This window comes from Oncorhynchus mykiss, chromosome 18 (assembly GCF_057628025.1).
Source record: "Oncorhynchus mykiss isolate SJ-2025 chromosome 18, ASM5762802v1, whole genome shotgun sequence".
NCBI lineage: Eukaryota > Metazoa > Chordata > Actinopteri > Salmoniformes > Salmonidae > Oncorhynchus > Oncorhynchus mykiss.
Window position 1 is genome coordinate 29569828 of NC_143039.1, and position 13362 is coordinate 29583189.

The following is a 13362-nucleotide window of genomic DNA, read 5'->3' on the forward strand; positions in this document are numbered from 1 at the left end:
GTAATAGTCACACAAACAAAAACAGAAATGAAACAGATCAATAAATTACATTACAAATCCAGATGAATCTCTAATGAATCTATATATACATTCGAAATAATTATATTATATCAACACTTGTACGGCTACTGAGGGCAACCTGACTTTCAGAACCAGATACTGATCTGCCAAACGCGCTCCACAACGCCACTCAATGCCATAAAAGTCCGTGAGTCTCGGGGGGAGGAGCCCAGAACCAATACAATACTTCGGAGCTTTCCGTGGCTCAAAAGCATGTAAATTATAAGGAACTATGCGAAGGGTCAGTATACCAAATAGACTCTGCAGTTACACTCACACTTTAGGGGCTGGTAACTAAGCGCGCAAGAAGTTAACAGAGAGGACTGACCAGGGAGACTAATAAGGATCTACATTAATTAATTACAGATAAAGTGGAAAGGCCAACACATCCCAAAATTGCCTCGGACTAGGCTCGTGTCGGGTGGAACACTTTGCAATATCATGGAAATATCGGATTTGTAAATGCCGACAGTCTTCTACAAAAACAAGAGGGTACAAAAGTAAACGTTAGTTACACCGGTATGCCTAGTCTATTCTCTAAAGAAGATGCTGTGACGTTTAATTAAACAGTTTGAGGGCACTTTTGATGCCTCGCATCCTTACGTCTCCACATGGATCAACCTCTCTACCCCAAGCATCCTTTGGATTAGCCACAGTCTTTCTCACTCTGCACAACGGGTAAGTAGCCTATCATATCATCCAGACAAGAAGTCTCACAACTGTTATAAATTCGTTACTTTCTCGAATTAGTTTGTTGACAATCTTTCTTTAGACTGATAGGACATACAGTCACTTGAACTTCCTGCGTCTATCTTGTGTGGTATCCAGGTGTCCGTTCGATATGTCGAGGCTTGTTCGGACTAGCTGGAGCTGAGGCTGGGAGCTCGCTTTCCTCCAAATAACCAACAAACATATCGATGTTATTATATTTGTATCATAACGTCCGGTGTGTTCTGGCCAATGCTTTGTGTTTTTAGAGATTGCAGTTGGCAAGACAACTTAAAAATTGTTATCCTCCATTTGCAAATTGAATTGTCTGATTCAATACGTCTTTAGTTTGTGAGGGCAGTTGAATTACTCGAAATAAATCTGCTAAAGTAACGTTACACCTGGGTCGACAGACAGGTTCAGGTATTTTACGCGCACCTGGCGCACCGCCATGCATTACATTCAGCCACACGTACTGCACATCTCCAGCAACGCATTGATTTAGCCTACTACAATGAATCGTCCTTGGAACATGAGAATGATTCAGCATATGCTCACCTAAAATGTTTCCTAGCGATTTCCATTGGTAATAATAGCACAAACTAGTCTTACCATTTTACTTGACTCAAGATGTATTTATGCAGACGTTCTCATGTCAACATGTTTTGTGTGTAAATCAGTCAAGTTAGGCTACCACATAAATGGGGGGAATTTATAACATCAATCTAACATGGAAGGTACCTCCATGCAACCAGAATGCAATTACTCAGCTGTGCACTGTAACTGCAGCTGAAATATTGTTTGGTAATGTATAAAATACGCAGGCCTAGGTTTTAAATTAGCTACATTGTAGACATATGTGTAGAAGAAGATAATACATTGGGGAAAAAATAGAACAGAATGGAATATTACTATGGATTCCATTTAAGTGCACGGTCTTTGAGCTAAAGTATGACCAAGTTGAGTTGGTCATCACATTTATGCACTCACTGTGCCTTGAAATCTAGCTTAAAACATGAAGAACGTGGTTACAATATATGGTTATTGTGCTACATTGTATTCCTGCTCTGGTAGGATCATGTAAATTCCCATTTGGACTAATCACCCGTGAACACCCACTAACTGTATTCCTGGTTAGGCAAGTCATTGAGTATTAAATAATGGAGGTGCAAATCAAGGCACATCCACAACATTGTTTAGTTGTCATATTTCAGAACAGGGGTATTTTTAATGCTTACATGATGGTTCCCAGACAGTAGAGTTTGTCCTTTTCCCCCCCAAGAACAGGAAACAAACACACACACACACACACACATTTAAACCTTATGAAATAGTTGCAATGGAACAGAGAGTGAGTGACCTTTCGTCTGTCTTGAGTGGGCGAATGTAATTATCATCCTTGGACTGTGGGACTGAGGACCATGGTGACGTCTCTATAGATGTATTTGGGAGTAGTGGTTTCCCTGTAGGGCAAGCACATCACTTCCAATACACTGGAATAGCGAACTGTCCTTCCATTAATTGGCCTGGGAATATTGTGCAGAGGTCCTCTACCGGGTTCATATTCGTGCACACAATACGGTGTGCAGAAGCTCCTAATTTGCTCTCATGGTTCTCAAGTTGAGTTGCTCTCTGCCTTGTCTCCCTTAGAGTCCTTCAGCCATGAGCGTAGCATCCGGTGTGCTGCAGTAACAACCTCTAGTCTAGCCTCCAATCTGCTGGCTAAGCTACTTCTGTGTAGAGACACTGTGGGCCTTATCTTTCAACACTATGTCTCCATAATATAACTAAATATGCAATTAGAGGTCATGTTGTCTTATGGTGAACATACACTGAGTTTACCAAACATTAGGAACACCTTCCTAATATAAAGTTGCACCCCCTTTTGCCTTTAAAACCACCTACATTCGTCGGGGCATGGACTCTACAAGGTGTCGAAAGCGTTCCACAGGGATGCTGGCCCGTGTTGACGCCAACGCTTGGCACCTACTACCATACCTGTTCAAAGGCACTTCAATCTTTTGTCTTGCCCATTCGACCCTCTGAATGGCACACATACGCAATCCAAGTATTAAAAGTAATTTAACCTGTCTCCTCCCCTTCATCTCCACTGATTTTGAAGTGGATTTAACAAGTGACATCAATAAGAGATCACCAACGGACCAGGTGAATCCAGGTTAAAGCTATGTCATGGAAAGAGCAGTTGTCCTTAATGCGTTGTCCACTCAGTGTGTATGCCAATACACAAATGCCAATACCATACACCATGCAGAAATACATAACAGCTCTTACAGTGCCTTGCGAAAGTATTCGGCCCCCTTGAACTTTGCGACCTTTTGCCACATTTCAGGCTTCAAACATAAAGATATAAAACTGTATTTTTTTGTGAAGAATCAACAACAAGTGGGACACAATCATGAAGTGGAACGACATTTATTGAATATTTCAAACTTTTTTAACAAATCAAAAACTGAAAAATTGGGCGTGCAAAATTATTCAGCCCCCTTAAGTTAATACTTTGTAGCGCCACCTTTTGCTGCGATTACAGCTGTAAGTCGCTTGGGGTATGTCTCTATCAGTTTTGCACATCGAGAGACTGAATTTTTTTCCCATTCCTCCTTGCAAAACAGCTCGAGCTCAGTGAGGTTGGATGGAGAGCATTTGTGAACAGCAGTTTTCAGTTCTTTCCACAGATTCTCAATTGGATTCAGGTCTGGACTTTGACTTGGCCATTCTAACACCTGGATATGTTTATTTTTGAACCATTCCATTGTAGATTTTGCTTTATGTTTTGGATCATTGTCTTGTTGGAAGACAAATCTCCATCCCAGTCTCAGGTCTTTTGCAGACTCCATCAGGTTTTCTTCCAGAATGGTCCTGTATTTGGCTCCATCCATCTTCCCATCAATTTTAACCATCTTCCCTGTCCCTGCTGAAGAAAAGGAGGCCCAAACCATGATGCTGCCACCACCATGTTTGACAGTGGGGATGGTGTGTTCAGTGTGATGAGCTGTGTTGCTTTTACGCCAAACATAACGTTTTGCATTGTTGCCAAAAAGTTACATTTTGGTTTCATCTGACCAGAGCACCTTCTTCCACATGTTTGGTATGTCTCCCAGGTGGCTTGTGGCAAACTTTAAACGACACTTTTTATGGATATCTTTAAGAAATGGCTTTCTTCTTGACACTCTTCCATAAAGGCCAGATTTGTGCAATATACGACTGATTGTTGTCCTATGGACAGAGTCTCCCACCTCAGCTGTAGATCTCTGCAGTTCATCCAGAGTGATCATGGGCCTCTTGGCTGCATCTCTGATCAGTCTTCTCCTTGTATGAGCTGAACGTTTAGATGGACGGCCAGGTCTTGGTAGATTTGCAGTGGTCTCATACTCCTTCCATTTCAATATTATCTCTTGCACAGTGCTCCTTGGGATGTTTAAAGCTTGGGAAATCCTTTTCTATTCAAATCCGGCTTTAAACTTCTTCACAACAGTATCTCGGACCTGCCTGGTGTGTTCCTTGTTCTTCATGATGCTCTCTGCGCTTTTAACGGACCTCTGAGACTATCACAGTGCAGGTGCATTTATACGGAGACTTGATTACACGCAGGTGGATTGTATTTATCATCATTAGTCATTTAGGTCAACATTGCCGGATTTGGATACTAAAATATTTCCCAAGGAGCACTGTGCAAGCGATAATATTGAAATGGAAGGAGTATCAGACCGCTGCAAATCTACCAAGACCTGGCCGTCCATCTAAACGTTCAGCTCATACAAGGAGAAGACTGATCAGAGATGCAGCCAAGAGGCCCATGATCACTCTGGATGAACTGCAGAGATCTACAGCTGAGGTGGGAGACTTTGTCCATAGGACAACAATCAGTCGTATATTGCACAAATCTGGCCTTTATGGAAGAGTGGCAAGAAGAAAGCCATTTCTTAAAGAAATCCATAAAAAGTGTTGTTTAAAGTTTGCCACAAGCCACCTGGGAGACACACCAAACACGTGGAAGAAGGTGCTCTGGTCAGATGAAACCAAAATTGAACTTTTTGGCAACAATGCAAAACGTTATGTTTGGCGTAAAAGCAACACAGCTGAACACACCATCCCCACTGTCAAACGTGGTGGCAGCATCATGGTTTGGGCCTGCTTTTCTTCAGCAGGGACAGGGAAGATGGTTAAAATTGATGGGAAGTTGGATGGAGCCAAATACAGGACCATTCTGGAAGAAAACCTGATGGAGTCTGCAAAAGACCTGAGACTGGGACGGAGATTTGTCTTCCAACAAGACAATGATCCAAAACATAAAGCAAAATCTACAATGGAATAGTTCAAAAATAAACATATCCAGGTGTTAGAATGGCCAAGTCAAAGTCCAGACCTGAATCCAATTGAGAATCTGTGGAAAGAACTGAAAACTGCTGTTCACAAATGCTCTCCATCCAACCTCACTGAGCTCGAGCTGTTTTGCAAGGAGGAATGGGAAAAAATTTCAGTCTCTCGATGTGCAAAACTGATAGAGACATACCCCAAGCGACTTACAGCTGTAATCGCAGCAAAGGGTGGCGCCACAAAGTATTAACTTAAGGGGGCTGAATAATTTTGCACGCCCAATTTTTCAGTTTTTGATTTGTTAAAAAAGTTTGAAATATCCAATAAATGTCGTTCCACTTCATGATTGTGTCCCACTTGTTGTTGATTCTTCACAAAACAATACAGTTTTATATCTTTATGTTTGAAGCCTGAAATGTGGCAAAAGGTCGCAAAGTTCAAGGGGGCCGAATACTTTCGCAAGGCACTGTACATATACTAACAGCACTTATCTATCCAGAGGGGCCATTTGAATCATGGTGTTGATTTGAAACTGGCAAGTTGGTGTACGTGACTTGAAAATGTCATTTTGTTTTGGGTTGGGTACAAGCATTCTAATCTTGGCTCGTGTAATGGATCTACACAGATTAAAAGGATACCAACGACTAGGCTACGTTAGGTCCTTTCAACATCACAGCATTTTGGATGATGCTTCTGTTGAAAACAAGATGTGTTTTTTTGAGACTTTTACTGTCACCACTTTGTGTGGTGAGGAGAAATAGTCACTTGCCAAAGTTATTTATCATGAGTCATTTAAAGTTGACTAGTTTTACAAGATCTCCCAGGTTTGGGCATGTCTGTGGTTTTGGTCATGCAGCTCAGTGATATTATGGAAGATTCTCTTCCTTTTACCTTAATGAATTGAGTAAAGACAACACTTAAACAAGTGATGAGCCTTCTATAACCCAATGACGGCTTCTGTCAGTGTTTGTGATATTCTCAAATGGCCTCATTCAAAGTCTCCTTTAAAACAGAATAATAATACATTTCTGGTCTAACTAGGGAGTAAGGGAGGGCTAATCATTTAGACCAGATTCTGCAGTGTTTTACATTACTGCAGAGCCAAGTGCCTTTATTGTGACAGTGATTCGCACATCTGTAGATATCTTTCTTGCAAAACATATTTAAAGTCACTTGGTACATCTGACTGATAATCCTTGTGAAAAACAATTGCACCAAATTAGTTAAACAGACCATTTGAAATGCACGCCTGCTAAATCGTCTTTACCAGGGGAGCTGGGTGCCCCCCTGTCGCGCTGCTATTATTAGCTGATCTCGCATATGCTCGCTATCAACGAGGAGGGGCCCACCAGCCGAGCGCAATGTGAAGATATGTGCTGCATTGTTTATTGAGGCAAGCCGTGTGCACGGTGGTGTTTAGTCGATCAGGCACCAATTATAGCTATCTCGTCGGGGGATCGTGTGTGTGTGTGTGTGTGTGTGTGTGTGTGCTGTAAGATTGACCGCCTGAGTGGAGCTGGGTTCGCAGCTGACGTGATGTAACATCATGGACGCCTGCTATCGCTCATCCGCTGTGTGTCCGTTATCAATGCTGTGGTGGGGCATCAGTGTTTGGTTGTATAATGGATGACATTGCTGTAGAAGACCACCTGCTCTGGAAGAAATGCCAAAATGTGGAATGTATTGGGTATATTTCTGTGAAAGTCAAAGCCTCTGTTGATAGTGATGAAGACACATCTTGGCCATTCCATTATTTAAAACTATGTAAAATACTGACGCCTTTCATATCCACCCATAATTATACAGTGAGTGGACAAAACAGTAGGAACACCTTCCTAATATTGAATTGCACACCCTTTTGCCCTCAGAACAGCCTCAATTCATTGGGGCATGGACTCTCCAAGGTATTGAAAGTGTTCCACAGGGATGCTGGCCCATGTTGACTCCAATGCTTCCCACAGTTGTGTCATGTTGGCTGGATATCCTTTGGGAGGTGGACCATTCTTGATACACACAGGAAACTGTTGAACGTGAAATACCAAGCAGCGCTGCAGTTCTTGACACTCAAACCGGTGCGCCTGGCACATACTACCATACTTGGTTCAAAGGCACTCCACAATCCATGCCTCAATTGTCTCAAGGCTTAAAAATCATTCTTTAACCCGTCTCCTCCCCTTCATCTACACTGATTGGAGTGGATTTAACAGGTGACATCAATAAGGGATCATAGCTTTCCCCTGGATTCACCGGGTCAGTCGGTCATGGAAAGAGCATGTTTTGTACACTTAGTGAATAGAATAGTAGTCTTGTTAGTGTTGCTGGTGGTGGTAGAAGTAACAGTAACAGTAGAAGTAGCAGTAGCGTTTGTATCCTGCGTCTGCAATGCTTAGAGGCAGAAAAGAGCAGCTATGTGAGATAATGTCATTCCCCTTTTACGGAGGATGAGTCAACAAGGCTATATCAGAGCAATGTAACCTGCTCTGCTCAGGCAGAGGAGAAGTATTAGGAGCATCGGTCACAGCAAATCAATTGAAATGGACAAAAAGTCATCTCAAACGGCATTATCTGAAATGATCTGAAAGCTATGACTTAATAACAGGGTTGATATACTACATTGTGAACATTCACATTTGAGTCATTTAGCAGACACTCTTATCTACAGCGACGTGCCTTGTTCAAGGACACGTCGGCAGATATTTCACCTAGTCAGCTGCAGGGATTCGAACCAGTAACCTTAAGGTTACTGGCCCAACGTCCTTAACCACTAAGCTTACCTGCCGCGGTTATGTTAATACACCATCAGTGATGCAGGATGAGGGTGCGATGGAACCATCAAGAAGGATCCCCCATTTTGGCGCGAGCACTCTGCCCAACAGATTGCACTTGAGAGCAATATGAAGCACACAGAGCAAACAGTGTGAATGATCTATTTGTCTGGCGATATATGGACCAGGTTCATTGTGTATATTACAAGGGCCGCAGGGGACGTTTTATTTCCGAGGTTTCTCGCTCTTTTTCTTTCGTTCAGAATGCACCGTTTTCCCAGTAATTGTTTTATGACCGCTTACTAGCACAGTAACTGCTTGGTGATGAGTTGGCCTTTGCTTACGTGCATGAGAAGGCATTATAAGGCTTCACTGGCCTCCAATGGCTCTGTGTAGTCGCTTCGCCACAAGCTACACACATTTGATTCTGAAAATAGATGTGGGGCTGTTTTTTCCACTATCCTCACCCTGTTGTCATCCATTGTATAATACACCCAGTCACCTTTCAATAGTATATATTTTCATTTTTTATTGTGTTTTTATTTTGAACTCTACCCCCCCCCACCCACCCACCCACATAAAGCATTTAGTGATAAAGCATTCAGTCTTTGATCAGTGTACTTTTTTTCTTCCACCAATGCAGTGCAGAGCTGTCATCCAACAGTGAGGCCTGTCATACCGCACAATACACCCAACCTACAGTATCAAGCTAGTTCGGTATCTAGGGAGAATCAATGAAAGAGCACCGCTTCGTGTGATGATCACACATTGCTGTGTGAGAGATTTTGAAGAAGAAAATTGCATGGGTGAGAAAATACATGTTTGCTCATTTGAGGGTGAAAAAAATTATTTTATTGACGCTTCCTGTTCTTTAGTTAAAAACATGGGTCAAATCCATTCTAGGCCATGCCCAAGTGTATTATTTAAACAGATGAAGTTTTCTACAGTACCTTGTATATGAGGTATTGTGGCCATGTACACAACATTCCAATGTTCTCTAGGCCATGCATGTTTAAAGAATATGAATTCCTCACATTGCTTCCAAGTTAACTGTATGCTCCCTTCATGCATTTGATACATTAATAAAGGCAATTGTATTTTATTGCATTCAATGCATAATTTATTTTGAAGTTCATTGTGTATTCAGTTTCAAGTTAATTTCTATACTGTGAGAATTGCATTGACCTTATAATCCAGGATTAAAAGTGTATGCACAGTTCAGAAGGAATGGGTGAATGTATTTCTATAATTGGTGACCATGCTTTATTGTCTGTCTGAAGGGACTGATAATCTAATCAAAGTAAAGAGACTTATGGAAAAAATATTTAAACAAATACTTGTGATTATTGATTCCATTACATTTTGGTAACATCTCCCTCCCTCCCTCCCTCCCTCCCTCCCTCCCCCCTCCCTCCCTCCCTCCCTCCCTCCCTCCCTCCCTCCCTCCCTCCCTCCCTCCCTCCCTCCCTCTTTCTGTGTTGCAGATTCAACGGACAGAAAATGCTACCCTGCATCGTTTTCCTTTGCTCATTTTTCACTGCTGCGTGTTTCCAAGACATCCAGCCCTCCAAGGCATTTCTGGCTGAATCCTGTGACTCATTGTGTACTTGTGAAGAAAAAGATGGCATCCTGTATCTTAACTGTGAGGAGAGAAATATCAGCAAGATCTCCCAAATCAAAGTGCCATCAGCTCTACCTTTCCACCTAAATCTGTACAAAAATGACTTGGTGGAGTTGCAGGCAGAAGACTTGGAACATTTAAAGAATGCCGTTTCACTTCATCTCGGGGCTAATAGCATACAAGAGCTTGAACCTGGCGTCTTTAGTGCACTGGGCTCCTTGAAGAAGCTCCACATCAACAGTAATTTCCTGGTCATGTTGAAGGAAGACACTTTTCACGGCTTGGTAAATTTGGAGTTTCTCCAGGCGGACACAAACTTCATCCGCGTGGTTGAGCCGGGGGCATTCAGCAAACTCATCCGCCTCAAAGTTCTGATCCTCAACGACAATGCCATCGAGTTTCTTCCCAGCAATATTTTCCGGTTTGTTCCACTCACCCACTTGGACCTGCGGGGGAACCAGTTACAGACCCTGCCGTACGTTGGCTTCCTGGAGCACATTGGGCGGATCATGGAGCTTCTTCTGGAGGACAACGACTGGATGTGCGATTGTGAGATCCTTCACCTGAAGATCTGGATGGAGAACATGCGGGCCCAGTCGGCCATTGGGGAGGTGGTCTGCAGCAGCCCCCAACACCTCAGGGGCACCATCCTGGCCAAAATCAAACGGGATGTTCTCTGCCCTTCTCATGCCGATATCAACTTAGAGGAGCCTTCCAAGTCACTGGACATGGTGGTCACTCCGTCTTCCAAAGTGGTAGAGATTCCGAAGTTGGAGGCCGCCAAGGACGACGCAAAGGTTCCGACACCTGCTTATGTTCCAGGGAGTCCTTGTGTGGAGCACTGTTCTTGTCACAATCACCCGGTGGCTGGGTTTTTAATGCATTGTCAGGACAGAGGAATTCAACGGATTTCAGATATTGGAATACTTGAGCAAAGCCCCACCAAGCTGGTGCTTACAGGAAATATGATTCAGAGACTGTTGAAATATGACTTTGTCACATATGACAGTTTGGAGTTATTGAATTTAGCCAACAATCGAATCGATTACGTTGACAATGAAACTTTTCTCAGCTTAAGCAATTTGAAAAAACTTTATCTCAACGGCAACAGAATTGAAACCCTTTCCGCGACCATGTTCATTGGACTCCACAACCTTGAATACCTATATTTGGAATATAACATTATCAAAGAAATTGTTCCAGGAGCTTTTAATCCTTTGTCTAATCTCAAACTCTTGTCTTTGAATAACAATCTGCTGACTAGTCTCCCATTGCAGATATTTCGCAATGTGCCCCTCACCAAACTGAACCTGAGAAAAAATCTGCTCGTGCACCTGCCTGTTAGCAACGTGCTGGACCAGCTTGACTCTTTAGAGCAGATTTATTTAGAGGACAACCCCTGGGACTGCAGCTGTGACTTAGTCAGTCTCAAACAGTGGGTTGAGAAGCTGAGGAAGGACACAGTCATAGGTTCCATTTTGTGTCACACACCGAGAAAAGTGGCGAAGGCTGAGCTGAGAGCCCTCAGAAATGAGTTGCTGTGCCCCGGCCTAGTGACCTACTCCTTGCCCACGGACGAGGACGAGAGCGTGACAACCACAGTGGCGACTGACGGCGCTAGGAGCGGTTTCTTCAGCTCCATCACAGACTCAGTTCCACTCTCCGTTCTGATCCTTAGCTTGCTCGTCATCTTCCTCATGGTCATCTTCTGTTCGGCGGGGATCGTGGTTTTCCTAGTGCACAGACGGCGAAGGAGGGTGAAGAAGAAACAGGCGGAGGAGCAGCCGCGGGAGAGCAGCAGCCCCATCCACCTGCAATACAGCATGTACGGCCAGAAAACCACCCACCACACACTGGCGCAGAGGACCGGAAGCACCGTATACGACGAGCGCTCACACAGCCCCATCGTCCAGATCTGCCGCAACCCCACCTACTGCACTCAGCATAAAGAATATGAGACCGACCTCAATGAACTGGACGAACCAAAGCACATCTGTCGTAGCATCATGGAGACAGAGAATACCTCCCCTCTCACAGGCTCTAATTTGAAGTTCAGAGCTGTGACGTCAGACTGCCCAACTGAGTTCGTAACACTCGGAGATGCGAGCTCCCTCTATAAAAACATACTAGAGAGGGAGAGGGTTAGGGAGCTGCAGCAGCTCGGAATTACTGAATACCTCAGGAAAAACATGTCCCAGCTGCAACCAACGGTAGAAGTGCCAGTCCCAGGATCAGGACACCACGAGGAACTGAAATTAATGGAGACTATTATGTTGTCGAGACCGCGGAAGGTCATGGTGGAACAAACTAAAAATGAGTACTTTGAACTCAAAGCTAACCTACACACCGAGCCAGATTATTTGGAGGTTCTGGAGCATCAAACTGCATTTAACTGATATAATAATACAATTAATGGTTTTATATTCAACTCGAGAAGTGCCTTGTCCAAAACTGCCATCTTATATTTTCACAGTCTAAGACCTACAGTACATATCCCACAGCGGTCTTGGACACACAAGTAATTTGTAGCACAGAATGTACTGTATAATTATCTATTTTTTAGTTATTTTGTTTTCCTATAGATAGACCGCACTTGAAGTTGCTGATATAACAGATATCTTGCCCAAATGTAATTATCGGCAAGGCAAATAGGTACTGCGGGGGTAAGTTTTTGTTACCAGTTCAGCTTAGATCTTTGGCAGGCCTCAATGTTTTGCATCAACTCTGTCAGGCTGTTTCAATCATATGCCATAATCAGCATGCTCAATGTGCCGTAGACTCAACAAAATGCCAACATGTATTCTGGGTCGCAATGATGGAGTGCACATTAGTCCTGTCGTTCATTAGATTTACCCCTTGCATTATTTCAATACCACATTTTGTATTCCAACCAGTGGAACATAGCACTTAAAAGTCCCAGTACATATATACATCATATCTTGTATCTGTAAAGAAAAAAATGCATTGCACTAATCAAATGCCATTTAAAAGATGGATCATGACAATCAACTTACTGTTCCAACAACCGTTTCTGTTTATCGTTGTTCCTTTCTTGCTACTGAAGGGGACACAACTACTGATGTGTATAAGAACCTTTTGTTTGAGTGTAATTTTTACAAATCAAAACCGACCAGTTTCTCTCAGCATGATAAATGTTCAGGATATATGTGTTCACTTTATTATTCTGATTGAGTAAGCAACCCCGTTCAACTCTGAAAATGTTTCACGTCAACTTTATTTTTTACCAATGTAGATGAAATTATTTATTCTGTAAATGTTGTATTATATGTCACACATTCTATGTTATTTTGTGCCTTCGGTGTTGTGCAGGTGAAAATGTATTAAATGTAAATAAAGAATTGCAATACTGCAAACTTTGAACAATCAAGATTCAGTTCAATAGACAGACACGCTCTTCAGTCCTCTAAACAGATTGCGTGCAGGTATATTCCAGAGCCTGTTGCAAAAAAAATGACTTTCTGACTTTCTGTCATTATCAGTTGAGCATAAAAGTGACCAAACATCTAATATTATAGCACATTGCATGCTCAACAGGGGCGTGGGTGAAATCATGATGCTATCCTGCACAGAGGGCACTTAAGATAGTAATGACATTACATTGTTATTCACACTCTTATGCATGTCCTCAATGCTGCTGCATGTTTTGTATTCCTCCCATGGACTTACAGTACAGCACAGCACAGCATTGTATACCATCTGTGTGCTTGTTTGAATAAATCAATCTCATAGGTAGGTACATCCCGGTCATTTTACAAGAAGTAGAAATTAAAATGAATTGCTATATACAGTGGGGCAAAAAAGTCTTTAGTCAGCCACCAATTGTGCAAGTTCTCCCACGTAAAAAGATGAGAG

General features: G+C 42.7%; 1 protein-coding gene across 1 annotated transcript; it reads left to right on the forward strand.

The window, feature by feature from the left end:
• Window positions 1-224: 224 nt before the first annotated feature.
• LOC110495820 (SLIT and NTRK-like protein 6) lies at window positions 225-12873 on the forward strand. The gene is made up of 2 exons (XM_021571277.3): window positions 225-738; window positions 9353-12873. The coding sequence occupies exons 1-2, from the start codon at window positions 647-649 to the stop codon at window positions 11883-11885; spliced, it is 2625 nt and encodes an 874-aa protein (XP_021426952.2). The 5' UTR covers window positions 225-646; the 3' UTR covers window positions 11886-12873.
• The last annotated feature ends 489 nt before the right edge of the window (window positions 12874-13362 follow it).